The sequence below is a fragment of the Arachis ipaensis genome, chromosome B5 (genome assembly GCF_059453495.1).
Source record: "Arachis ipaensis isolate K30076 ecotype BB chromosome B5, ASM5945349v1, whole genome shotgun sequence".
Classification (NCBI taxonomy): Eukaryota; Viridiplantae; Streptophyta; class Magnoliopsida; order Fabales; family Fabaceae; genus Arachis; species Arachis ipaensis.
This window is the reverse complement of record NC_142440.1, coordinates 21,513,739-21,540,532: the sequence shown is the minus strand read 5'-3', so window position 1 is coordinate 21,540,532 and position 26,794 is coordinate 21,513,739. Positions and strand designations below refer to the sequence as shown.

Sequence of the window (26,794 nt, the reverse complement as noted above, 5' to 3'; positions counted from 1 at the left end):
AGCAAATTTTATAATTTGTAGTCATCAATTAGTTATTATTAATATTTTTAATGGTATAAAATTATATCTATAATAATATAAAATTATTCTATTTTCATTTGATAATTAAATATTGCCAAATTTTAATAAAAATGGTGTCTCTAGACTTTCTCTTCTTAATAATTAATAGCCAATTGCATAATAGCCTCCGTTGAAATTTCTCTATAAAATGATCCATTCTGCTACCATATGCCTACACCATTTCACAACTTGGAAGTTAATTACATATATTTTAACTTTGTGCTTTCATTCTTATCATTTTGCAATAATTGTTTCAGGCACCAAGGATGGCTTCAAATTCAAGCTCCAATTCGAAGAAAAACAAAGGCCGCCAAAAGATCGAGATGAAGAAGATGATGAAGGAGAGCAACTTGCAAGTGACATTCTCAAAGCGTCGCGGTGGGCTTTTCAAGAAAGCGAGCGAGCTAAGCACCCTTTGCGGTGTTGAGTTGGCACTCATCGTGTTCTCTCCGGGGAACAAGGCCTATTCTTTTGGGCACCCCAGCGTGGAAGCCCTCATCAAAAGCTTCACGGAAGGTGGGGGCCCGCCACACCTGGACGCCGCCACCGTCCACTTCACGACGGAGGCTCATGATGAGCTCAACACATTGCTGGCGAAGATCAACGAGGAGATCGAAGCGGAGAGGAAGCAGTTGGAGGAAATGAAACGCTGGCGGAAGGAGGCAGAGGCTAAGTGGTGGTGGGCTGCTCCTGTTGGTGAGATGAGTGTGCCCAAACTGAAGCAATATAAAGTGGCGCTGGAGGAGCTGAAGAAAACCGTTACTTGCCACTTTGAAAAGCTTCGTATTAACAAAGACCCTGTGGCTGTGGGGAATTATACTCCTAATAACATGATGCCGCTGCATGTGCCGATGCCAGTGCCGTTACCGCCAATATTTTTCTCGTCGCTGTTTCAAAACTCTCAGATGCATAATCATCATCAAGCATTTGGAGATGAGATACCGTACCACCAGTTTTATAGCTACACTGCCATGCTGCAGCAGGGAGGAGGATCTCCCTTTGGACCGTACACTCGTAACAACTAACAATGGCGAGCTTTTGAATTGTGATCACCCATGCATGTTCTGATCCTAGCATTTATGTTGTTTAATTTACTGTTAATTGTTATTCCAGCTGTTCGAGGAGTAGCTTCTACTTTCCTCTTCATTATTGGTCATATTTTAAATTTTCTGTTAAGTCTCTGTACATGCACCTATTTGCATGCAGTTTGAAAATAAAAATTAAAGCTGTGATACCCTTATCGTTTTCTTTTTAAAAATAAATAGCATCTTATTGCATTTTTATTATATTATACAATTCTTATAAAAATAAGATTTATCCATAGAGCGTATTTAATTTGAAGGAAAGGACAATAGAAATCAACCAAATTACATATTCAAATCAAATAAATAAAAGACCATCACTAAATAATTAATTAATTGACAAGTATATTTTTGTATGGTGATGTCTCTTATAGTATTTAATATTTACTGTAAGATTCAAAAATAAAAAATAGTCCACTTTATATTATTTTTATTTTTAGATAAATTAAATAAAAAATTACAAAAAAATTCACCTTCATATGTAGTCAAGTGTTTTTATATACCCACATTTTTTTTATTTTCTCTATCTATATTCAGTGGGCGAATGGATGTAAATTATTTTTTTTTTCAATTTTGGTGGAGAATGGATGTACATTCTTTTCTCGTGTAAATTTTTAATTATCAAAAGAAAATGAAAAGATATAAAGTATGTGTTTAGTTTAGTATTAATAATTTCATATAGTACATTTAGTTTGTTTTAAAATTTTATTTTTTTATTTGACTTTTTTTTGTTATCTCAAAAACAGATATAATTCTATAGTTTAACGTATGTTTATTATCAAAAACTAAAAATTGTAATTTTTGTGTTCACTTTTTCAGTTAGACTATTAATTACAGAAATTTATTTTTTATTTATCAATTTTATTTTTTATTATTTGTATCATAAATTTTATTTTTTTTTGTAATATTTTTTTCTAATATTCTCTCGTACATGTTATTACTTTTAAAATTCTTGTTATTTCTTGTTTATATGAGTTTTTTTACCACTATTATTATTTTTTTTATATGGAGCTTTTTTATTGTTTTATATTGTAATATATTCATCCCATTAGAAAGACAAAATTAAATAAAAATAAAAATAAAAATAATATTAGAATTACAAGAAGTGAAAATTATAACTAAAAGAATACTTAAAGTATTGAGAGTATTTAAAAAAATACGAAAATTTAAATATTTTTTATTAATTTAATTATTCTATTAGTCTTTATAGTTTCACCAAAATTGCAATTAAGTTCTTATATTTTTTTTCTTTTCAATTGAGCAGTGTAGGAATGTAATTAAAAAGAAAAAAATATAAGAATTTAATTGTAAGTTTGATGAAACTATAAAAACTAATAGAATAATTAAACTCTTTTTTTTATCTAAAAATAACTTTGAATAATATAATTCAAATAATATTTAATTTATTACATTTTATTTTGATATAAAAGTAGTCAAACATAAATTCTATTAACACTAATTTATTTTTAATTAAAAATTAATTTTATTCAAGTTACTGTATACTGACTGTAATATGAACACACAGAAATATTAGAATTATCCAACAATAATAAATGGCGGTAGACATATTAATTGATTAAGCATTACATATTAATTAAGTGTTACATTATTTTTTCGTGAAGATTTTCAATTGTATTTAGTGGGAGAATGGATGTACTCATGTACACCATTTTCTCGTGTAAATCTTCCATTATCAACAAGAAAATGGTAAAATATAAAGTATGTGTTTAATTTAGTATTAATAACTTTAAATCATATATTTAGTTTGGTTTAAAGTTTTATTCTCTTATTTAACTATTTTTTTTATTCTAAACACAAATATGACTCTATAGTCTAACATATGTTTATTATCAAAAATTAAAAATGGTAATTTCTATGTTTATATTTTCAATTAGACTGCTAATTAAATTTTTTTTATCGATTTTGTTCTTTATTATTTGTATCATAAATTTTATTGATTTTTTTTGTAATATTTGTTCTCTGATACTCTCACGTATGCATTTATTTTTAGAGTTCTTAATTTTTTTTATATATAAGATTTTTTTACCGCTATTATTTCTTTTTTGTATGGAGTTTTTGTTGTTGTTTTATATTATAATTCTATTAATCTCATTAAAAAGACTAAATTAAATAAAAAATTAAAAAAAAAGTAATATTAGAATTACAAGTAATAAAAATTATAGCTAAAAGAATACTAAAGAATAGTGAAAGTACAAAGAAAAGTACTAAAATTTAAATAATTTTTTATTGATTTAATTATTTTAAATTATAATTAGGTCTTTATATATTTTTTCTTTTTAATTGAACAGTATAGGAATGCAATTAAAAAGAAAATATAAAAAATTAATTAAAAATTTGATAAAATTATAAAGACTAATAGGATAATTAAATTTTTTTATATAAAAATAATTTTAAATAATATAATACAAACTAACATTTAATTTATTACAATCTATTTTGATATAAAAGTTATCAACCATAAACTCTATTAACACTAACACATTTTTAATTAAAAATAAATTTTATTCAAATTATAATATACTAACTTTAATTCAAACTCACAAAAAAATTGGAATTATCCAACAATAATAAATGGCGGTGGACATATTAATTAATTAAGCGTTACATGTTTAACTCAGCGTTAGTCACCCAAAAAAAATTTAACTCAGCGTTGACTCAATCATCTAATGAATTTTTTGTTAAATGAATTTTATTTGTTGGCTTTTAATTTTAAATTCTTTTTATTTATTGTTTCAATTTAAATTTGATATAGAGAATGAAAGCTGCACAAACGAAAAACCTTCTCAAGAAAATTTTTTTATTATTTATTAGTTTATTTTTAGTCAGTAATTATAATAATTTTTAATTATTTAAAAAATATTTTTATATATAAATACATTGTGATAAATTTTTGTACACGGATAATATTTTTTATTATTAATTAAATAATTAAAAATTATTAAGATTATTGACTAAAAATAAATAATAATAAAAAAATTTTATTAACATTTTAGAAATTATTAACGTTTTGTATTATAACTAATTAAATAATTAGAGCCAATGAACTCAAATGACATAGTATTTCCATATTCATCTAAGAAGTGGTAGATTTGAGTCTTACTGATCTTCGATAAGAAAAATTAAAAATTATTATGATTACTAATTAAAAATAAACTAATAAATAAAAAAGATTTTTTCGAGAGAGTTGTTTCTCTGTTTGTCTAGTTTTCATTTCCTATATCAAATTCAAAATTAAAATAATTAATAAAAAATAAGATTCAAAAATAAAAAAAGTCCACTTTATATTATTTTTATTTTTAGATAAATTAAAAAAAATTTTAAGTATAAAAAAATCCACTTTCTTGTGTAGTAAGTGTTTTATATATTTATTTTTTTATTTTCTCTATATTCAGTGAGAGAATGAATGTACATCCTTTTTTTGTGTAAATTTTTAATTATCAAAAAAACGAAAATATATAAAATATGTGTTTGGTTTTTTTTTGTGACTAAATATGTGTTTGGTTTAGTATTAATAACTTTATACGGTACATTTAATTTGTTTTAAAGTGACTATTTTTCTTGTTATTTCAAAAACAAATGTGATTCTGTAGTTTAGCGTATGTTTATTATCAAAAACTAAAAATTGTAATTGTTGTGTTCACTTTTTCGGTTTGACTATTAATTATAGAAATTTATTTTTTATTTATCAATTTTATTCTTTATTATTTGTATCATAATTTTTTTCAATTTTTTTTAATATTCTCTCGTACATGTTATTACTTTTAAAATTCTTGTTACTCCTTGTTTATATGAGTTTTTTTATTGCTATTATTCTTTTTTTTATATGGAGCTTTTTTATTATTTTATATTATAATTTATTAATCCCATTAGAGAGACTAAATTAAATAAAAAATTAAAACATAAGTAATATTAGAATTATAAGCAGTGAAAATTATAATTAAAAGAATACTAAAGAGTATTGAGAGTACTAAAAAAATACTAAAATTTAAATATTTTGTTGGTCTTTATAGTTTCACCAAAATTGCAACTAAGTTTCTATATTTTTTTTCTTTTCCAATTGAGCAGTGTAGGAATGCAATTAAAAAGAAAAATATAAAGATCTAATTGCAAATTTGATAAAACTACAAAGATTAACAGAATAATTAAACTTTTTTTTTATTTAAAAATAACTTTGAATAATATAATCCAAATAATATTTAGTTTATTACAATCTATTTTGATATAAAAATAGTCAAACATAAATTCCATTAACACCAACTCATTTTTAATTAAAAATTAATTTTATTCAAATTACTGTATATTAAATATAATCCGAACACACAGAAATATTAGAATTATCGCAATAATAAATGGTTGTAGGCTATTAATTAATTAAGCATTGTATATTAATTAAGCGTTGACCTACACGGTGTGATCAATTTCTGTCAAATATGAATTAAACGTTACATATTAATTAAGTGTTACATCATTTTTCTCGTGTACAAGGGGAATGAATGTACACCATTTTCTCGTGTAAATCTTTAATTGTCAGAAAAAATGATAAGATGTAAAGTTTTTTTTTTTTTTGGTGACTAAATAGAAAAGAAAGAAAAAAAAAGAGACAAAACCAAATTAATTGGCTAGAGTCATATCTAAATCTATTAGATGTTGAAGCTCACTCCATGGTTGGCTCCAATTCGAGTGAATGTCCGCGACAGAAGCAGCTGCTTTAGCCATACAATCTGCAACACTATTTGCAGTCCTCTGAATTAAAAGAATAGAGACTCTCCAATTCCAATTCATAACCTCCTGTATATGTTTTGCCAAATCCCATTCCGGAATATCCTTACCAAGCATTCTTTGGTTTACCAAGAAAAGAGCTTCTAAACAGTCTGTTTCACAAATAACCTCACGAAATCCACTCTCCCAAGCAAGAAGTAAGCCTCTCCAAATTGCATACAATTCAGCAAAAAGAACACTGCACACTTCGACTTTCCCAGTGCAACCTTTCAACCAACATCCATCAGGATTGCGAATGATACAACCAAAACTAGCATAGCCAGAAGGAGCAAACCAACTAGCATCACAATTCAATTTAACAGAATAAACTGGAGGTGGAACCCAATGCAAACAAAGTGAAGGAGGAGACAGAGATTGATGCATAGCAAAAATAGTGTGAAACTCCCTTACTGAACTACGAATCAAACTCACCACTTTACTAGCACTCCATGAATCATCTATATTAAATAAGTCATGGTTCCTGCTTCTCCAAATCCACCAGATGGTCGAAAAGAAAAGAAAAATATTTTCACTCCTTGCACCTCTATAGAGCCAATCATGTAAATTCGAGTTATCTGAATACAGGCCTAAAAGGTTCCAGACCTCCTTGGCACTAGGGCACTCCCGAAGACAATGAAGAATTGATTCAGAACCATTCTGACATCGATGACAGGTGCTAGATAAAGCTAAACCACGACCTAAACGAAACTCTGCCGTAGGAATAGCATTATGAAGACTGAGCCAAATCAAGAACTTGTACTTCTCAGGAATATGCAGTCGCCATATCCACAACCAATTATCATGCTCATTCCAGTCAAACTTTCTTTTAGCTAGCCAACTATACCCACTCCTAGCTGAGTAAAGTCTAGAAGATGCCACACCCCACGACCAACCCGAACTCTCTCCAGCATTCAAATCTGGATTATAAGCATTCAAACGCTGTTTGACATCTTCTGGAATGATAGAGAAAATATCATGGAGATTCCATTGACCATCTTTCCAAACGTCTCTAATAGTTAAATCAGAGTCAGATATATGTACAAAAGGGACATCTTGAGCAATTGGACCCTCAATACTCCAATTGTCAAACCAAAAAGATTGATCAAGTGACCCAACGCACCAAGAGAAGGCATCCTTAAGAGCACCAAAAGCCTTTGAGATACTCTTCCAAACATGAGAAGCATTGCAAGGGACAGGGCCATCTAAAACTCCCTCATTCCTCATATACTTCGCCCTCAATAGAGCAACCCAAGGCTTGTCCTGACAATGAAAAAGTTGCCACACCAATTTACCAAGTAAAGATATATTAACACACGCAGGATCTCTAACACCCAGGCCACCAAATTTTTTTGGAGTGATCACGGTCCTCCAATTAACAAGAGAAAGACCTTTACCATCAACTTGACCCTTCCAAAGGAACTGTCTCATCATAGAAGATAATTTATCGCAAACCCAATTTGGAAAAAAAGATACCTGCATATGATAGACAGGAATGGATGCTGCAACAGAATTGATCAGGCAAAGTCTCCCTGCTTTATTTAGAAGCCTTCCTTTCCAATTAGCTACTCTTCCCCTCACCTTTTCAATCACCGAATGAAAAGAAGCCCTACTGGTACAGGAATGATTAAGGTTAACTCCAAGATATCTTCCTAAGTCCAAAGCAAAACGTATTAAAGAAACACTAGTAAAAATATCTCTTCTACGAGCAGTCACATTTTTAGAACAAAAAGCTTTAGACTTTTCAAGATTCACTTTCATGCCAGATGCCTTGCAAAAAATGTTAAGAGAATGCATGACCATTGGACCTGACTCTTTGTAGCCTGACAGAAGAGTAAGAGATCATCTGCAAACATCAAATGAGAAAATTTTGGGCCACCCCTAGTGACAGAAACTGGTTTCCACACACCCTCGACCACCTTATGAGATATATAGCAAGCAAGTCTTTCCATACAAAGCACAAATAAGTAAGGAGACATTGGATCGCCCTGTCTAAGCCCCCTTCTAGGAGCAAAACTATCCAATCTATTCCCATTCCACATAATAGAAAGAGATGATGCACGGACACAAGTCATAATCAAATTAACAGTGATGATAGGAAAACCAAAAGCAATGAGAGTACTCTCCAAAAACCTCCAATCCATCCTATCATAAGCTTTTTCAAGATCAATTTTAAAAGCAAGAGTACCTTTCTTGGATTTTGTATGCTTCATGAAATTCAGAATTTCTTGGGCCACAATAATATTATCAGGAGCACCACGACCCGGAATAAAACCTCCTTGTAAAGGACTAACAATATCTAGAAGAAAAGGCCGAAGTCGGTTAGTCAATACTTTTGTGATAATTTTATAAACAACATTACACAAGCTAATAGGCCTGAAATCCTTCATAAAGGTAGGGTTATCAATTTTAGGAATAAGCACAATCAGAGTTTCCATGATGCTAGGATTTAAGAACTCTCCCAAAAAAGCGCTCCGGACAATATTCCAAATCTCAGTGCCTACTATCTCCCAATATTCTTTAAAAAAATAAGCTTGAAAGCCATCTGGACCAGGAGCCTTAAAAGGGCTCATACTGAATACTGCTGTCTTGACTTCCGCAAAAGAGACAGGGTCAATTAACCTGGCACAAGCCTCAGTACTTAGAGTGGGCATCGGAACATCCCCTAAACAATCAACCTCAACCTCTTCCGTTGTACCAAAGAGATTCTTGTAAAAAGAGAGAGCTTCTTCCTGGAGAATATCTGGATCAGTAGACCAAGACCCATCTCTAACATATAATCCATGTACTCTATTATGGTTTCTACATACCAAAGTCTGAAGATGAAAGAATTTAGTGTTTCTATCCCCATACTTGACCCACTGCTCTCTAGATTTCTGGTACCAAAAAAGTTCCTCTTGCAACAAAAGCCTATTGTAATCTTCCCTCAGTTCAGCTTCTTTAATTCTCAGAGATAACACATCGGTAACCTCCAAACGCCGTTGAATCTGATCAATCTGATATTCCAGCTTATTTTTTCGCACAAAAATATTTCCAAAAATCTTTGAGTTGAAGTCCAAAGAAGCCTGTTGAACCATCTTAAGCCTTTCGGTAACACTTCCAAACTCTTGATTCCAAGCCTTACTAATAACATGTTTATAAGAAGGATGTGTTGCCCACGCAGCTTGGAACCTAAAAGGACGTGAGCCTTTCACTCTGGGGCTACCATGACAACGAACTAAAATAGGACAATGATCAGAATGAAGCCTGCTAAGAATTTCAGAATAACCCTCAGGAAACATTGTCATCCACGCCTCATTAACTATAGCTCTATCCAACCTTTTAGCCAAGTCCCTGCCAGCCTGAACTGCTCTATACCAAGTATATCTCCTACCAGTCACTTTAAGATCAAAGAGCTCACAGTCATCTAGAGTAGTAGTTAATAGACTAGCTCTGTGAGAAGAAAAATAAGCACCTGTACTCTCATCTGGTGCCACAATCTCATTAAAATCACCAACGGCCATCCATGGTCTATTATGGCCTGAATTAATAGAACGCAAATGATCCCAAAGTATACATCTTTTTTCGAATTGAGGACTCCCATATACTGCACTACAAAGCCAAACTAAGTTACCCACACTCACTTTTACTGTGATACATTGGTCAATTTGATCAATAACCACACAAGAAGCATTAGCAATAGAAGATAGAAACCAAATGCCACCCCTGTGTCCTACTGCTTCCTCAATACCAACACAATGAAAACCCAACTTATCCCAAAAATTCTTCAAATTATTAAACATGGTATGAGTCTCAAAGAGAAAGAAGAAAGATGGTTTATATATTCTCACCAAATTTTTGCAATGCACACGGGCCATGCACCCCTCACATTCCAGGCTATGATATTGAAACTATCCATAAAAACAGCAAAAAGGAAGCTCCAATAACAAACCCGAGACTCAACATGATGTCCCTGTCTTCGACGATCCTGCCTTTAATGGACTCTCAAGTTGCAGCCCAATTTTCTCCGTCGAAACTTGTACCATACCCGCCGTCGATGCTCCATCCTTATCTACTGGTGAATTCTGCAAAGAGTTTGGGCGAGGACGCTTTCGCACAGTGCCATTTGTTGTCTCACCTTGCTGCTGATGATGAACATTGTGCCGGGTCCCCGAAGAAGCCACACTAACCGGTTTTCCAATATTGATGCCCCTGCTTAATTTTACTTTGGATCCAGTTGCATGTGTTGTACGTTGGTGATTAGGCCTTGTCCAAGTATTGGTAGCCTTGTTAGGAGTCTTCTTTACTTTTGGTTGGACCTGATGGGTGCTAAGAGAAGGCTTTTGACCCATTTTATACTTTCCTTTCCTAATCACTTGAGTCCAACCTTCCAAATCCTCATGTTGTGCATGGTCTACATGAACAGCATGCAAATCACTCTCCACCAAATCCGGGACAGTAACATTTACAGTCTCATCTCCAAGATTCTTGCCAAAATGAAAACTTGCCTTTTCTACATGTACTGGATTTTTTGAATTTGAGCTTTCTGGCTGCTTTGCTACATCGCTGATCACCTTGGTATTAGTTCCTCCTCCTGCATTGCTGTCAGTCTTGCACACCTTCATATCATGACCAAACTTGAGACAGGAGCCACAAATAAGGTGAAGACTTTCATATTCAACCTCATATTCAACACCTTCAACAAGAATCTTCTTAGTCACTGGCAATCCTAAATCTATCTGAACACAGGCTCGAGCATATCGTCCTCTTTCAGCTAATTTTGTTGCCAAATCAACCTTAACGGGAATGCCAACTGTAGCCGCAACACGGAGCATTGCATCTTCTTGGTAGCACCAAATTGGTAATCCGGAAATTCTAATCCACACTAAAGTTGCTCCAAAACAGTTTTCACTTGATCTAAACTCTTGATCCCAAGGCTTCACAGCCACATAATTTTCCTCGATCATCCACGGACCTCCTAAGAGAACCTTTTCTCGCTCCTCAGCTACATCAAACTAGCACCTTAATCATATATTTAGTCTAGTTTAAAGTTTTATTTTTTAGTTTGACTATTTTTTTAATTTTAAATAAAAATGTGATTCTATAGTCTAACGTATGATTATTATCAAAAATTAAAAATTGTAATTTCTATGTTTACATTTTCAATTAGATTATTAATTAAAAAAAATATTTTTATTTATCAATTTTATTCTTTATTATTTGTATAATAAATTTTATTGCCTTTTTTGGTAATATTTTTTTTATACTCTCTCATGTATGTTATTATTTTTAGAGTTCTTATTTTTTTTGTATATATGATTTTTTTTACCGCTATTGTCATTTCTTTTTTGTATGGAGTTTTTTTTGTTGTTTTTATATTGTAATTATATTAATCCCATTAGAAAGACTAAATTAAATAAAAAGTTAAAATAAAAGTAATATTAGAAGAGAATTATAAATAGTGAAATTATAGCTAAAAAAATACTAAAGAGTAGCGAGAATACTAAAAAAAGTACTAAAATTTAAATAACTTTTTATTGATTTAATTATTTTAAATTGTAATTAGGTCTTTCTATATATATATATAATTGACCAGCATAGGAATGCAATTAAAAAAAAAAAAACATAAGGAACTAATTGAAAATATGATAAAATTATATGGATTAATAGAATAATAAAAAATTTTTTTTATCTAAAAATGACTTTAAATAATAGAATCCAAATTAAAATTTAGTTTATTACAGTCTATTTTAATATAAAAGTTGTCGACTATAAACTCTACCAACACTGACTCATTTTTAATTAAAAATAAATTTTATTCAAATTATAATATACGAATTTTAATTTGAACACACAAAAATATTGGAATTATCCAAAAATAATAAAAGACGGTGGACATATTAATTAATTAAGCGTTATATACTTAACTAAGCATTGATTCAACAATCTAATAAATTTTTTTGTCAAATAAATCTTATTTGTTGGCTTTTAATTTTAAATTCTTTTTATTTATTGTTTCAATTTTAAATTTGATATAGAGAATGAAAGCTACACAAACAAAAAACCTTATCGAGAAAAATTTTTTGATTGTTTATTAGTTTATTTTTAGTTAGTAATTATAATAATTTTTAATTATTTAAAATTTATTTTTATATATAAATACATTGTGATGAATTTTTGTACATAGATAATATTCTTTTATTACTAATTAAATAATTAAAAATTATTAAGATTATTGACTAAAAATAAATAATAATAAAAAAATTTTATTAACATTTTAGAAATTATTAACTTTTTGTATTATTACTAATTAAATAATTAAAAATTATTATGATTGCTAACTAAAAATAAACTAGTAAATAAAAACGATTTTTTTCGAAAGAATTGTTTCTCTATTTATCTAGCTTTCATTCCCTATATCAAATTTAAAATTAAAATAATCAACAAGAAATAAGATTTAAAAATAAAAATAGTCCACTTTATATTATTTTTATTTTAAGATAAATTAAATAAAAAATTTTTAAGTACACAAAAATCCACCTTCTTGTGTAATAAGTATTTTATATATCCACTTTTTTTTTTAAATTTTTCCTGTATTCAGTGGGAGAATTAATGTACATTATTTTTTCGTGTAAATTTTTAATTATTAAAAGAAAATGGAAAGATATAAAGTATGTGTTTGATTTAGTATTAAAAACTTACATGGCAAATTAGTTGGAGTACGTATTCCTCATCTAGCGCCCGACGCTCTGATAGGGTTTTACTGCGCCGCTTCCATGGTTACACCTTTCTTTGTCTTTTCTTCGTAAAACTCTTTTCCATCTTCTTCTACTTTCTTTTCTTAATTTCTTTTCCACTTAGCTCCCTAATTTTCGTTTTCTCTCCCAATTCATTCCGTTTTCTAATTCATTCATTCCATATATCTTATGTCTCTTTGGAATCATTGAATACCAATTCTGATTTTCTCTACACCATGAGCAACAAATCAGAGACTCAGAACCCTCATATAATTGCTATGACGGTGGAGGCCACCTTCAAGTGGCACCCAAAGAAATATGAAACTGCTCTCATGGAATTGTCGGGGTTTGGGGAGACCCCTGACAATCCACAATCTTAAAGGGATTTGCAAATCCTACTCCCCCGAGGTTGGTTTTATATGTGAAACAAAAAATCAATCTCGACAAGTTGAAGGAAAACTAAGATCTTGTGGTTTCAAGGAATGGTTTATTGTAGATCCGGATGGATTATCAGGGGGTTTGGCAATAGCATGGAGGGATGGTTGTACTGTTCAGATTTTACAGCCTGGTAGATTTTTCATTGCGGCATCAGTTTTGACAGTTGGTTCTAATGATCCCTATGGTGTTCTAGGTGTTTATCTCAGTTCAAATGATCAACATAGAATGACTCAATTTGCTTAATTAACTTCAGTCACCCAACCGTTCGATGGTAAGGTTGTGTTAATGGGGGATTTTAATGCCATTTCTAATCAATTGGAGAAAGAAGGTGGGGGTGCTAAATCTCCTTCTTCTATTGAAACTTCTAATAGTTTTATTGATGATAATTCCCTGATTGATATTGGTATGGTCGGAAGACCATTCACTTGGTCAAATAGACGGAGGGGTGATGAGTTGATACAAGAAAGACTGGACCGATTCCTGGTAGGAGTTGATTGGCAGCAACTCTATCCCAATGCAACGGTTCTCAGACTGTCAGAATCAGGCTCGGATCATGCCCCTCTTCTCCTAGACTCTAATCCGAGAACTGAGAGATCTAAACGCCGATTCAAATTCCAAGAAAGATGGTGTTCCAATGATGAAATAAGGCAGATTGTTAGAGAGGTTTGGCATGAACAGATTGATAGTTCAGCCATGTATATCCTAGCTAAAAAAATAAAGCGTTGTCGGCATAAGATTGTCAGATGGTAGCAAGAACACAGATCTAATTCGAAGGTGGAGATTGATTTACTACAGTCGGAATTAGAGGAACTTCGTTTAGTAGGAATTCATGGAGGCGACATCATTTCAGAAATAGAGGACAAACTTGAAAAAGCATTGCAAAATGAGGAATCTTATTGGAAAGATAAGTCTAGAGTCAAATGGCTCAAATCTGGTGATCAGAATACAGCTTTCTTCCATCAGAAATTTAGAAACCGAACCCGAAGGAATAGAATTTGGCAACTAACTGGCAGTGATGGTGAAGTGGCTACTTCAAATGCTGGTATTGCTTCTGTGGCTGAATCTTATTTCAAGGACATCTTTTCCTCCACTTCTCATGAGAACCCTGAACCTCTGTTTATTGATTTTGAACCTAAGGTTACAGCTCACATGAACCGTAGGCTTCAAAGACCAGTGACTATGGAGGAAGTGAAACGCGCAACATTTAGCATTCATCCTCAAAGTGCTCCAGGAGATGATGGTATGACAGCAAAATTTTTTCAAAGCTTCTAGAACATACTTAGTGGTGATGTGTTTCGAGCAGTTAAGAGCTTCTTTTCTAGGGGCAGAATCTTAAAGAGTTTTAACCACACTCAGATCTGTCTTATTCACAAGATTTCTGATGCTAAAGATATGACTCAGGTAAGACCAATAAGCCTATCTTCAGTCTTTTACAAGATTATCTCCAAAGTATTTGTACATAGGCTTCAGGGTATGATGAATAGACTAATTAGCCCTACGCAGAGTGCTTTTATTAAAGGCAGATTAATCTCTGATAATATTCTAATTGCTCACGAGTGTATGCATTACTTGAAGAACAAAAAAAGGGGTCTCGAAAATGAAATGGCGCTAAAATTAGATATGAGTAAGGCATATGATAGGGTGGAATGGCACTTTCTTTGGTTTATATTGGAGAAGTTTGGTTTTGACTCCCGATGGATCATGTGGATTCGAGAATTAGTGACAACTATTTCTTATTCTGTTATTGTGGAAGGACAACCTTATGGTTTCTTCAAACCAAATAGAGGTATTCGACAAAGAGATCCTCTATCCCCCTATCTTTTTCTTTTTTGTGCAGAAGGTCTCTCCTTCTTGCTACACAAGGCAGAACAAAACAGACTAATTTAGGGTCTTCAGATACATAGGCGATGTCCCAAGGTCAACCACCTCCTGTTTGCTGATGATTCCATTTTATTCTGTAATGCTAATCCTGAAGCATGTTCAAATATCCTGCATTTATTGAATTCTTATGAAAGCATCAGTGGCCAGAGTGTTGAGTTAAGAAATTAACTAAATTAATTAGTGATGACAAACATTATTTTTGACAAAATAAATAATTAGAGTGGTTTAATTAACAAGTATATGTTGCTAATTATTTATTATATGTTGCAGGCCAAAATGTGAATTACAGCCCAAATGGAATGAGAAACAAAACAAGATTGATGGGCTGGTAAATCAAGCAAAGCCCAAAAGGAAGCAAGCTTAAGAAATTAAAATGAGCCAAGCATATCTCTACCCGATCCAAGCCCAATTTTGTTTCAGCAAACAATTCCCTCCATCTTGCTCCAACCAAAGCAACGTTCCTCTCATCTCTAATCAAGTCAAATCAAGAGTTCAGAAAAGTAAGAAAGAGAAAGAGAGAAAAAGCTTCCTCCATAAGCCAATAACCAAAGAAGCAAGAGAGAGAGAGTTGAAGCTTGAAGCACAGAAGCTAAAACAGAAATCCCAAGCTAAATCAAGCTTAAGAAAGGTAATCCATCTCATCTTGCATGCATCAAATCTTCATCCCTTCTTCCCAACTCTCTGCTATATCCGAAAATGGCATTCAAGGGAAAGTTGGTCTCTGCCCTATTCTGCTTCACATCTACGGTCACAAGTGATACTTGGGGACCAAGTAGTTTTTCAATGGCTAAGATCAAGTTGACCAAAAGAAGATTTCTATTGTTACTGTTTTGTGGCTTTCGGTCAAATTGGAAAAGTCATAAGCAAAGGTTCTACTTTGATGCTTGAGAAGAAAAAGTAAGCTTGTAGGTTGTTGAAGCTCAAGGCTCAAGGTGTTGACCTTGGAAGAAGAACTCAGCCACATGCAAGGAGATATAAGAAGCTGGCTGTTCATTCAGAAGGTAAGGAGAGAAAACCAGTGAATAGAGGTTTTGTTCTGAGAGAGCACTTTGAAGAAGTTCAACTAACTGGACAATGTAACCTAATCAAAGGTGCATTCCGCCAGTATGAAGAACTAAATCAGAGGCTTGCTAATCTGGTTTTTCGCATAGCACAGAGGCTGTTGATGAAGTCAATCTCCTTCATGTTTTGCTGATTGTAATGTACTTTTCTAAGCTTATCTTTCTGTAATTTCTTGAGAGAAAAGGCATTGTGAGAAAGCTTGAGAAAAAGCCATGAGTGGAAAAAGGCTGAGAGATACACTTGAGAGAAAAGCCTAGAGTTATTTTCTGATTTCTTTAGGTTGATTAAGTGTCTTGTATCTAGTATCTGAATGGTATCCCTTTCTTAGTTGGGTTAGCACTAAGAGGTATAGTTAGGTATTAGCATAGCCAATGTCAAGTTAGGTTAGAACTTGAGTGTGAAAGGATTGGGTCAATCCTGTGTTATTGGTGTATGTAATACTGTTTACTATAGTGAAACAGTTGTGGAGGAGACTGGATGTAGGTTGCATAGCACAAGGCAACCGAACCAGGATACATGCTGGTGTTAGCTTTTCTCTTCTCTGCTGTGTTCTATTTTCTGATATTCATGAGACAAAAATAAATTGTCTCATAAATTTCCGCTGCTAAGTTAAAACAGAATCAGAATTGCAAATCTGTTTAAAAAGGGTAACAACAGTAATTAAAAAGGAAGGCATAGATTCAACCCCCCATTCTCTAAGCCTACCACAACCTTCAATTGGTATCAGGAGCTAAGGTCTCAAGAATCAAGCTTAACCGCTTGGAGCAAAGATCCAATGGCGAACAATCTGGGCACAACCACAATTGCCTACACCCTCACTGAAGGCCAGTCAAACAACCGGCCACCTTTCTTTAACGGAAAGAACTATTCCTACTGGAAAGAAAGGATAAGGATCTTCATCCAATCCATTGACTACAACTTATGGAAGATCGTTGTGAGTGGTCCCAAGATCCCAACAAAAACTAGTGCTGATGGAGTGGTGACTCCGAAAGAAGAAGCTGAATGGAATGAAGATGATAAGAAGAAGATAGAGCTGAACGCTAAAGCAATCAACCTTCTTCACTGTGCTATCAGCTTTGAAGAGTACCGGAAGGTGTCTAGATGCAAGACAGCCAAAGAAATCTGGGAAAAACTCCAGGTTACACACGAAGGCACTAAACAAGTCAAAGAAACGAGGATTGATATGCTGCGAAAAGAGTATGCGATGTTTAGCATGAAGGATGGAGAAAGCATTGATGAAGCATTTGAGAGATTCTCAATCATAATCAACAACCTTGATGCTATGGGTACAAACTATGCAGAACAAACCTTGGTGAGAAAACTCCTTAGAAGCCTCACAAAAGAGTGGAAAAACACTGCCACTGTCCTAACCGAGAGTAACAACATAAGTCCCATAACCTATGATGAGCTGAGAGGAAAACTCCTTGCCTATGAAGCCACACACACAAACACAGACTCAAAGAAAAAGGGAATAGCCCTCAAGTCACAAATAGAACCGAAAGAGAGTGAGTCTAGTGATGGTATTTCAGATGACGAACTTTTGTTTTTTGCTAGGAGATTTAGAAGGATGATGAAGAACAAAGGCAAATACAAGGGATCAAGTTCAAAGGAGCACAAGATAGACTTGAGCAAAGTGACGTGCCATCATTGCAAGGAGGCTGGACACTTCAAGTCAAACTGTCCAAAGCTCAAAAAGGAGGACAAAGGCAAGAAGGAAAGGAAGAAAGTACTCATGGCAGCTTGGGAGGATCTTGAGAATGACTCAAATGAAGAAGAAGAATCTGAAGAAGATGACAAAGACTGTTTCATGGCTGGAAACAACAATCTTGATGAGGTAAATTATTATGATTTGACCATTGAGGACTTGCATGTTATTATTGATGATCTCACCTTAAACACCTCAAAACTGCTTGATAAATACAATGGATGCAGATCTGAAAGAGATGTGTTAAGAGCTGAAAATGAATTTTTAAAAGAAAAAGTGAAGGAAACTGAATGTGCTTTGGACATCATTGAAGAAAACAGATTTCTAAAATCTGAACTTGAAAAATTAAAAGGAAAGCACATTGTGGATCCTTCACATGAGTTAATTGCTGAAAACAAAAGATTAAATGATATGATTAAAATGTTGAATGGTGACTTAGCAAAATTTGCTCAAGGTTCTAGCAACTTGGACAAATTACTTGCAAGTCAAAGACCATTGTTTGAAAAATCTGGTTTAGGCTACATAGCCAAGGAAGATGTTGTTTCTAACACATCCTCTATAAAATTTGTGGCTTCTTCATCAAATACCAAATCCATACCAAACAAATCAGGTATCGGATATGTTTCAAAATGTGAAGAAAAATCTGATGAAGAATGCACAAATGTAGCTGAGCCTTCACCAAGAACTGGTCCAAGTTCAAACCGGCCAGGTTTGGGTTATATTTCGAAAAATGAGGCTGCTTTCAAGAAACCAACTTTTCACAACAAAACCTCATTCTCGAAAGGCAAAAATATTCAAAAAAATTCTGGTGAAAATGCTTTTGCAAAGAGGAATAACTTTACCAAAAATCAGTTTGTCAAAAGAAATGCATCTCCTCCAAGAACCAGAAAATTTCAAAAATTTAATCATTTCAAGCAATATAACTCACATCAGTTTCAGCAACACACACCAGAAAATCATTGTGCTAATTGCAAGAAATTTGGTCACTCATATGCACAATGCTTCATTGAAAAGAGAGTTGTAGGAAACAAAGTCTACAATGTTATTTGTGATTTCAATGCACTTGGGCAACCAAGATGGATTAACTTCAAAGGATCCAAATTAATTTGGATACCTAAGGCTACTTGAAACTCATCATGCAGATTTGCCTAGCATCCAAGAACAAAAAGGACATGTGGTACATGGATAGTGGATGTTCAAGGCACATGACTGGAAGGTCAACCTACTTCATCAAACTAAATAAGTATGATGGAGGTTTTGTGACCTTTGGAGATGATGGTAAAGGTAAAATCATTGCTGTTGGAAAAGTAGGTAATGAGCAATCTACTTTCATTGATGATGTACTTTTGGTTTGTGGTTTAAAGCACAATCTTTTAAGTATAAGTCAGCTGTGTGATTTGGGATATTTAGTTGTTTTCAAAAAGCTTGAATGTTGTGTTGTCAATGAAAAGACAAATGAAGTGATGTTTGTTGCCAAGCGTTTCAATAATATGTATGGACTTACTCTTGATGAACTAAAGAATCAAAATGTAGCTTGTCTTCACTCTAAAGAATCTGAAAAGTGGTTATGGCACAAGAGATTGGGCCATGCAAGTATGTTTCAAATAAACAAACTTGTAAAGAAAGAATTAGTAAGAGGTCTTCCTTTGATAAAGTTTGACAAAGACATCACTTGTGATGCTTGCCAAATGGGAAAACAAACAAAAAGTTCTTTTAAACCAAAGGAAGACATCTCTACTAAAAGACCACTTGAGTTGCTACACATCGATTTATTTGGTCCAACAAGAACTCAAAGCCTAGGTGGTAAACATTATGGTTTAGTAATTGTGGATGACTACACTAGGTTTGGTTGGGTTTTATTTCTTGCACACAAAAATGAAGCCTTTTCGGCCTTTGAACCTTTTTGCAAGAAAATTCAGAATGAAAAGGATTTGAAAATCTCTTCTATAAGGAGTGATCATGGAACTGAATTTGAAAATAATTTGTTTGAATCCTTTTGTGAGGAATTTGGAATATCTCACAACTTCTCTTGTCCAAGAACACCACAACAAAATGGTGTTGTGGAAAGAAGAAATAGAAGCATACAAGAGATGACAAGAGCTATACTTTGTGAGAGCAATGTTCCAAAATTCCTTTGGGCTGAAGCGGTTAACACAGCTTGCCACATTTTAAATAGAACAATCATAAGGAAATTTTTGAAGAAAACCCCTTATGAACTTTGGAAAGGCTACCCACCAAACTTAGATTACTTGCACATCTTTGGATGCAAATGTTTTGTTTTAAATAACAAAGAAAATTTGGGAAAATTTGATCCAAAGGCTTATGAGTGTTTGTTTGTAGGATATTCCACAACTAGTAAAGCATATAGGGTTTATCATCAAGATGCTAGAATTATTGAAGAGTCCATACATGTTACATTCTGTGATACTAACTTGGTGCAGAGTATTTTGGAAGATGTTGATGCAGGAAATCAAGCTCAAAAGGAGGATGAGACTGCTCAGAATCATGGAAAAGAGAATTCTGGACAAGCTGAACCAGAAACAGCAAATGATGAAAATTCAAGAGACAATTCCATTTTGTCTCATGAATCTGAAGGAATTTCTGCAGACAGCAGCACACAGAATCCATTGGTGACTGAATCTGCCTCCAAGTCCACCAGACCTCGTGAATGGAGATTCTTGAAGAATTATCCTGAGGAATTTGTCATTGGGGACGTCTCTCATGGAGTGCAAACAAGGTCCTCCGCTAGAAAGGCAAATGAAGGTTCAAACATTGCCCTTCTTTCACAAATAGAGCCTCAAAATGTCAAGGAAGCACTTAGTGACCCTTCTTGGGTTAAAGCTATGGAGGATGAACTTCTTGAGTTTGAAAAGAACCAAGTGTGGACGTTGGTTCCAAGGCCAAGTGGAAAGAAAGTGACCGGCACCAAGTGGATATTCCGGAACAAGTTGGGAGAAGATGGTAGCATTGCAAGGAACAAGGCAAGGCTGGTGGCACAAGGATATGACCAAGAAGAATGAATCGACTTTGATGAATCCTTTGCCCCTGTTGCACGAATGGAAGCCATAAGACTTCTCTTAGCTTATGCTGCATTTTGTGGTTTTAAATTATACCAAATAGATGTGAAATGTGCATTTTTGAATGGAGTGATAGATAGAGAAGTGTATGTGGAGCAGCCTCCTGGTTTTGAAAATAAAGAGCACTTTGATCATGTTTTCAAACTATCTAAAGCTCTCTATGGTTTAAGACAAGCTCCTAGAGCTTGGTATGAGAGACTTAGCTCTTTTCTTTTGAAAAATGGTTTTCAAAGAGGCACCACTGATACAACTCTATTTATCAAGAATTCTAATGATTCTTTTATCCTAGTCCAAATATATGTTGATGACATTATTTTTGGATCAGCCAATGAATCCCTTTGTTCTGAATTTGGAAAACTCATGACAAGTGAATTTGACATGAGTATGATGGGTGAACTTAATTTCTTCCTTGGGCTGCAAATTAAACAAACTGATAAAGGAATTTTTATTCATCAAGAGAAGTATGCCAAGGAATTAGTTAAGAAATTTGGTATGGAAAATGCCAAACCCATGGGAACTCCCATGCAGCCTAATTCTAAATTAGATAAGGGAGAAACTGAGAAAGATGTTGATGAGACTAGGTATAGAGGAATGATTGGCTCTCTTATGTACTTAACTTCCTCTAGACCCGATATTGTGCAAAGTGTTGGATTATGTTCTAGGTTCCAATCCAAACCAAAAGAGTCACATCTCTCGGCTGTTAAAAGGATCATTAGATATGTTCATGGCACATCCAATTTTGGTCTTTGGTATCCTAAGATTGATGATTTTTCTGCAGTTGGTTATTGTGATGCAGATTTTGCTGGTGATAGAGTTGATAGAAGGAGCACTTCTGGTTTATGTTGCTTCCTTGGGAAGTCCTTAAATGTATGGTCAAGTAAGAAGCAACCAACAGTGGCCCTTTCCACTGCAGAGGCTGAGTATATAGCTGCTTCTTCTTGTTGTTCTCAGCTTTTATGGTTAAAAACACAGCTTGCTGATTACAAATTAAAGGCTGAAAATATTCCCCTGCTGTGTGATAATATGAGTGCCATAAATATTTCTAAAAATCCAGTTTTGCACTCTAGGACTAAACATATTGAAGTGAAATTTCACTCAATAAGAGAACATGTCCAAAAGGGGGATATTAGTATTCAATTTGTTAAATCAGAGGAGCAATTAGCAGATATTTTTACAAAACCATTAGCTGAGGATAGATTCTGCATGCTTAGGACTTGTCTAGGAATTTTGAGTTATGATTCCTTGTTTGAAAAATACTGATGTATTTGCTAGAGCTTTTTGTCTCATAAACAGGTATGAGACAATTCTGGGCAGGTGATGAACGTTTCTATCAAGTCAACGTGTTCTGGGCTTGTTTCAAATGAATCTCAATTTGGGCCAACCTCAATATTCAGATCAAGAGTGGTCCAAATATGTTTCATTAATTTCTTATCACCTCAAGGCCCAAATATGAATGTTACAATCTTGTGTGTTAGTTTTTGATGACTTGTGTGTTTCATGAAAGGTTTTCAATAAATGTTTTGTGGCCCAAAAGGTTTTCAAGAGGATTTAATTTTGGCCCGAAAAGGTGTTTCAGGTTAATATTGTTGTTTTTCAAAATTTTAAAATTAATTTTTAAAATCAAATAAAATCTTTCTTGAATGAGGTAATGTCTTTTCAAGTCTTTTCAAATGGTGATGCAGTTGCATGGTTTTGGAAACTTGCTTTTGGGTACGGTTACCAACACTCCCTCTCTTCCCTCCATAACTCCTTCTCCATCACTTCGGTTTTCACCACTACCCTTACTACTCTCTCTTCTTCTTAAATTGAAACTAACCAAATGAGGAAGAAAACCATTGCAAAAAGGGCTCCTCGTGAGAAGGTTTTCAAGCTACCCACAAAGCCATCCACTCGCTCTCAAGACCGCACCTTTACCCCTTCTCCTTCTCCTCCTACCTCTCCTCATCGCTGTGACCCCATGGCTCGGACCAAAAATACTCCAAGGTTTCCTGCCTCTGCCAAGCCGACGCCACCACCAAAGGCCACACCTTCCAAGCCTGGCTCCTCAAAACCAAGTTCAGCAAAGCCTGGCTCCTCCAAAGGCAAACGTCAGGCGACTGAGGAACCCATACCCGAACCATCTCAACCAAAATCCAGGTCGGTTCCAATGCGCTCTCAACGAGGTAACACTCGAGTCCCTCTCCAGAATGTTAAAGAACCAGACATTGGACCTTTTGATCACAAAGCTCACTTTTTGACTTCTCATTCGAACTATAACCCTTATAGATTCAAATCTGCCATGAACAATGATTTTTATGAGAAGGTTATCCAGTATCGTACCCTATGTCCCTCTTTTCTCGCTGATTTGCCATTTTTGAAAAGAAAAGGTTTTCCTTTTGTTGATAACTTGATTTTTCTGGACTGGAATCACCTTTTTGATATCAAAAAACCTGTTTATCCCTTGTTGGTCAAAGAGTTTTATGCAAACATGACTTATCATGAGGGCACTGCTCATTCGTATGTCAAGGGCCGAGATATCGTTTTAAACAATGAGACCGTCAGTGATGCTTTGAAGTATACTGATGTTGGGCCCTGTGCCTACACGTCAGTTAAGTGGGATGAAGGAGTTGGTGTTTCTTACAATGATGCCCTGGCTAGTATTTGTGAACATATCTCTTTAATAGATGGCATTACACCCACTCACAAAGCCCTAGGATACTGCTCCGTCCACTGAGGGTACTTCCATTTCCACTGGGAAGAAATCCACTCTGCTGAATGTGGTCAGGGATGTTGCTCAAGAGTTTGTCTCTCAATCGAACCACTTGATTGAATTGAGCAAAGAGAAAAGGAAGCTGGCTAGCAAGCATGAGAACTTCCTGAAGAAGTCAAGGGATAGGGTGGCTGTACTGATGACCTTCATTGATAACCTTCAAAATGATGAAGATGCTGCCACTGATGTTGAAGAGGATGCTGTTTCGGAAGGGAATGGTTCTGATGCCTAGGATTTGTCTCATAAAAAACTGCTGCTGCTCTCTTTTTGTCTCATGATTTCTGCTTCTTTTGCTACTTTTGAACTATTTCTTTTTGGATGACTGTAATAACTCTTACTATTGATGCTCCTTAGACAGCTTAATTAGTACTTTGATCTGTGCTCTAACTCTTTTCTGCAGGATACAAAACTTTGTTTTTGTTGCTCTTATCCGCCCTTGATGACAAAAGGGGGAGTAAAATAGCAATAGGATAGGATAAAATAGCAATAGGATAGGATAGTAGATCCTAGTACTAGTACTTGTTACTTGTTTTTGCTGCATTAATACTTGTTTCTCACATGCTGAATCTGTTTGCTGATGGTAATAGCTTGATGTTGGGCTGATTATGTGATGTTGCTCATTTGATATCCCTTGTACAAGATATATTGTACATAACTCTTTATTGTGCTTCCTTTAAGTACAATGTGAAACAGGGACAAAGAGGAAAGCATAGATTCAGGGGGAGCAACATAAAATCAAAGGGAGTTTTCTAAACCTAACTCAAACTTACTTCCTTTTGATTATTGCTTAAATCATGTTTGTCATCAAGGGGGAGATTGTTGAGTTAAGAAATTAACTAAATTAATTAGTGATGACAAACATTATTTTTGACAAAATAAATAATTAGAGTGGTTTAATTAACAAGTATATGTTGCTAATTATTTATTATATGTTGCAGGCCAAAATGTGAATTACAGCCCAAATGGAATGAGAAATAAAACAAGATTGATGGGCTGGTAAATCAAGCAAAGCCCAAAAGGAAGCAAGCTTAAGAAATTAAAATGAGCCAAGCATATCTCTACCCGATCCAAGCCCAATTTTGTTTCAGCAAACAATTCCCTCCATCTTGCTCCAACCAAAGCAACGTTCCTCTCCTCTCTAATCAAGTCAAATCAAGAGTTCAGAAAAGTAAGAAAGAGAAAGAGAGAAAAAGCTTCCTCCATAAGCCAATAACCAAAGAAGCAAGAGAGAGAGAGTTGAAGCTTGAAGCACAGAAGCTAAAACAGAAATCCCAAGCTAAATCAAGCTTAAGAAAGGTAATCCATCTCATCTTGCATGCATCAAATCTTCATCCCTTCTTCCCAACTCTCTGCTATATCCGAAAATGGCATTCAAGGGAAAGTTGGTCTCTGCCCTATTCTGCTTCACATCTACGGTCACAAGTGATACTTGGAGACCAAGTAGTTTTTCAATGGCTAAGATCAAGTTGACCATAAGAAGATTTCTATTGTTACTGTTTTGTGGCTTTCGGTCAAGTTGGAAAAGTCAGAAGCAAAGGTTCTACTTTGATGCTTGAGAAGAAAAAGTAAGCTTGTAGGTTGTTGAAGCTCAAGGCTCAAGGTGTTGACCTTGGAAGAAGAACTCAGCCACATGCAAGGAGATATAAGAAGCTGGCTGTTCATTCAGAAGGTAAGGAGAGAAAACCAGTGAATAGAGGTTTTGTTCTGAGAGAGCACTTTGAAGAAGTTCAACTAACTGGACAGTGTAACCTAATCAAAGGTGCATTCCGCCAGTATGAAGAACTAAATCAGAGGCTTGCTAATCTGGTTTTTCGCATAGCACAGAGGCTGTTGATGAAGTCAATCTCCTTCATGTTTTGCTGATTGTAATGTACTTTTCTAAGCTTATCTTTCTGTAATTTCTTGAGAGAAAAGGCATTGTGAGAAAGCTTGAGAAAAAGCCATGAGTGGAAAAAGGATGAGAGATACACTTGAGAGAAAAGCCTAGAGTTATTTTCTGATTTCTTTAGGTTGATTAAGTGTCTTGTATCTAGTATCTGAATGGTATCCCTTTCTTAGTTGGGTTGGCACTAAGAGGTATAGTTAGGTATTAGCATAGCCAATGTCAAGTTAGGTTAGAACTTGAGTGTGAAAGGATTGGGTCAATCCTGTGTTATTGGTGTATGTAATACTATTTACTATAGTGAAATTCTTCCACAGTTGTGGAGGAGACTGGATGTAGGTTGCATAGCACAAGGCAACCGAACCAGGATACATGCTGGTGTTAGCTTTTCTCTTCTCTGCTATGTTCTGTTTTCTGATATTCATGAGACAAAAATAAATTGTCTCATAAATTTCCGCTGCTAAGTTAAAACAGAATCAGAATTGCAAATCTGTTTAAAAAGGGTAACAACAGTAATTAAAAAGGAAGGCATAGATTCAACGCCCCCTTCTCTAAGCCTACCATAACCTTCACAGAGGGTAAATCTTAATAAATCTGCTGTATTCTTTAGCCACAACACTCCGTCCACTACTCGTACACTACTGGCTAACTCTATGAATATTAATCATATTGGGGCTCAGGATAAATACCTTGGTTTGCCTTCTACAGTCTCTAAATCGAAGAAGGCTTCTTTTAGTATGATCAAAGAAAAGGTTCGGAAAAGAATCCAAGGGTGGAAGTGCAATCTTCTTTCGTCAGGTGGTAGACACGTATTGCTTAAGGCAGTGGGAGAAGCTATTCCTATTTATACATTGTCTTGCTTCAAGTTGCCTGATGGTTTAATTTCGGAAATTCACTCTACTTTCTCAGTTCTGGTGGAGACAAAAAGGTTCTGAAAGGAGGATGGCTTGGATTAGCTGGGACACTATGACTCGCTCACGAAAAGAAGGAGGCCTTAGATTTAAAGATCTCAGAATCCAAAATCTGGCACTTTTAGGCAAACAGTTTTGGCGACTTGTAACACAGCCTACTTCCTTATTATCCAAAATCTTAAGAGGTAAATACTTTAGCAATGGTAATGCTATAACGGCAGAAATTGGAGTCTTACCTTCTTGGGGATGGAGGAGCATACTGGAAGGTCGAAAGATTGTTGAAAAATGTCTTAATTGGGCTGTGGGTACTGGTGAGAATATCCGAACCTTTGAGGATCCTTGGCTGCCTCCTCCGTATCCTTTAATGATTTCTAACATGCCAAATAGACAGGCTATTTCTGAGTTGGTTTCAAGAGTTAAAGATCTAATTACTGAAGATAGAAATTGGAATCAGA

General features: G+C 34.3%; 2 protein-coding genes across 2 annotated transcripts; one reads left to right on the top strand and one right to left on the bottom strand.

Annotated features, from left to right (window-relative positions):
- The first annotated feature begins 255 nt into the window (after positions 1–255).
- Positions 256–1,291, top strand: LOC107641754 (agamous-like MADS-box protein AGL62). The gene has a single exon (XM_016345222.3). The coding sequence runs from the start codon at positions 327–329 to the stop codon at positions 1,083–1,085; it is 759 nt and encodes a 252-aa protein (XP_016200708.1). The 5' UTR covers positions 256–326; the 3' UTR covers positions 1,086–1,291.
- Positions 1,292–9,856: 8,565 nt separating this feature from the next.
- LOC148563568 (uncharacterized) lies at positions 9,857–10,864 on the bottom strand. Its single transcript, XM_088486857.1, has one exon. It carries the CDS (start codon positions 10,862–10,864, stop codon positions 9,857–9,859), a length of 1,008 nt encoding a protein of 335 aa, XP_088342983.1.
- Between the last annotated feature and the right edge of the window lie 15,930 nt (positions 10,865–26,794).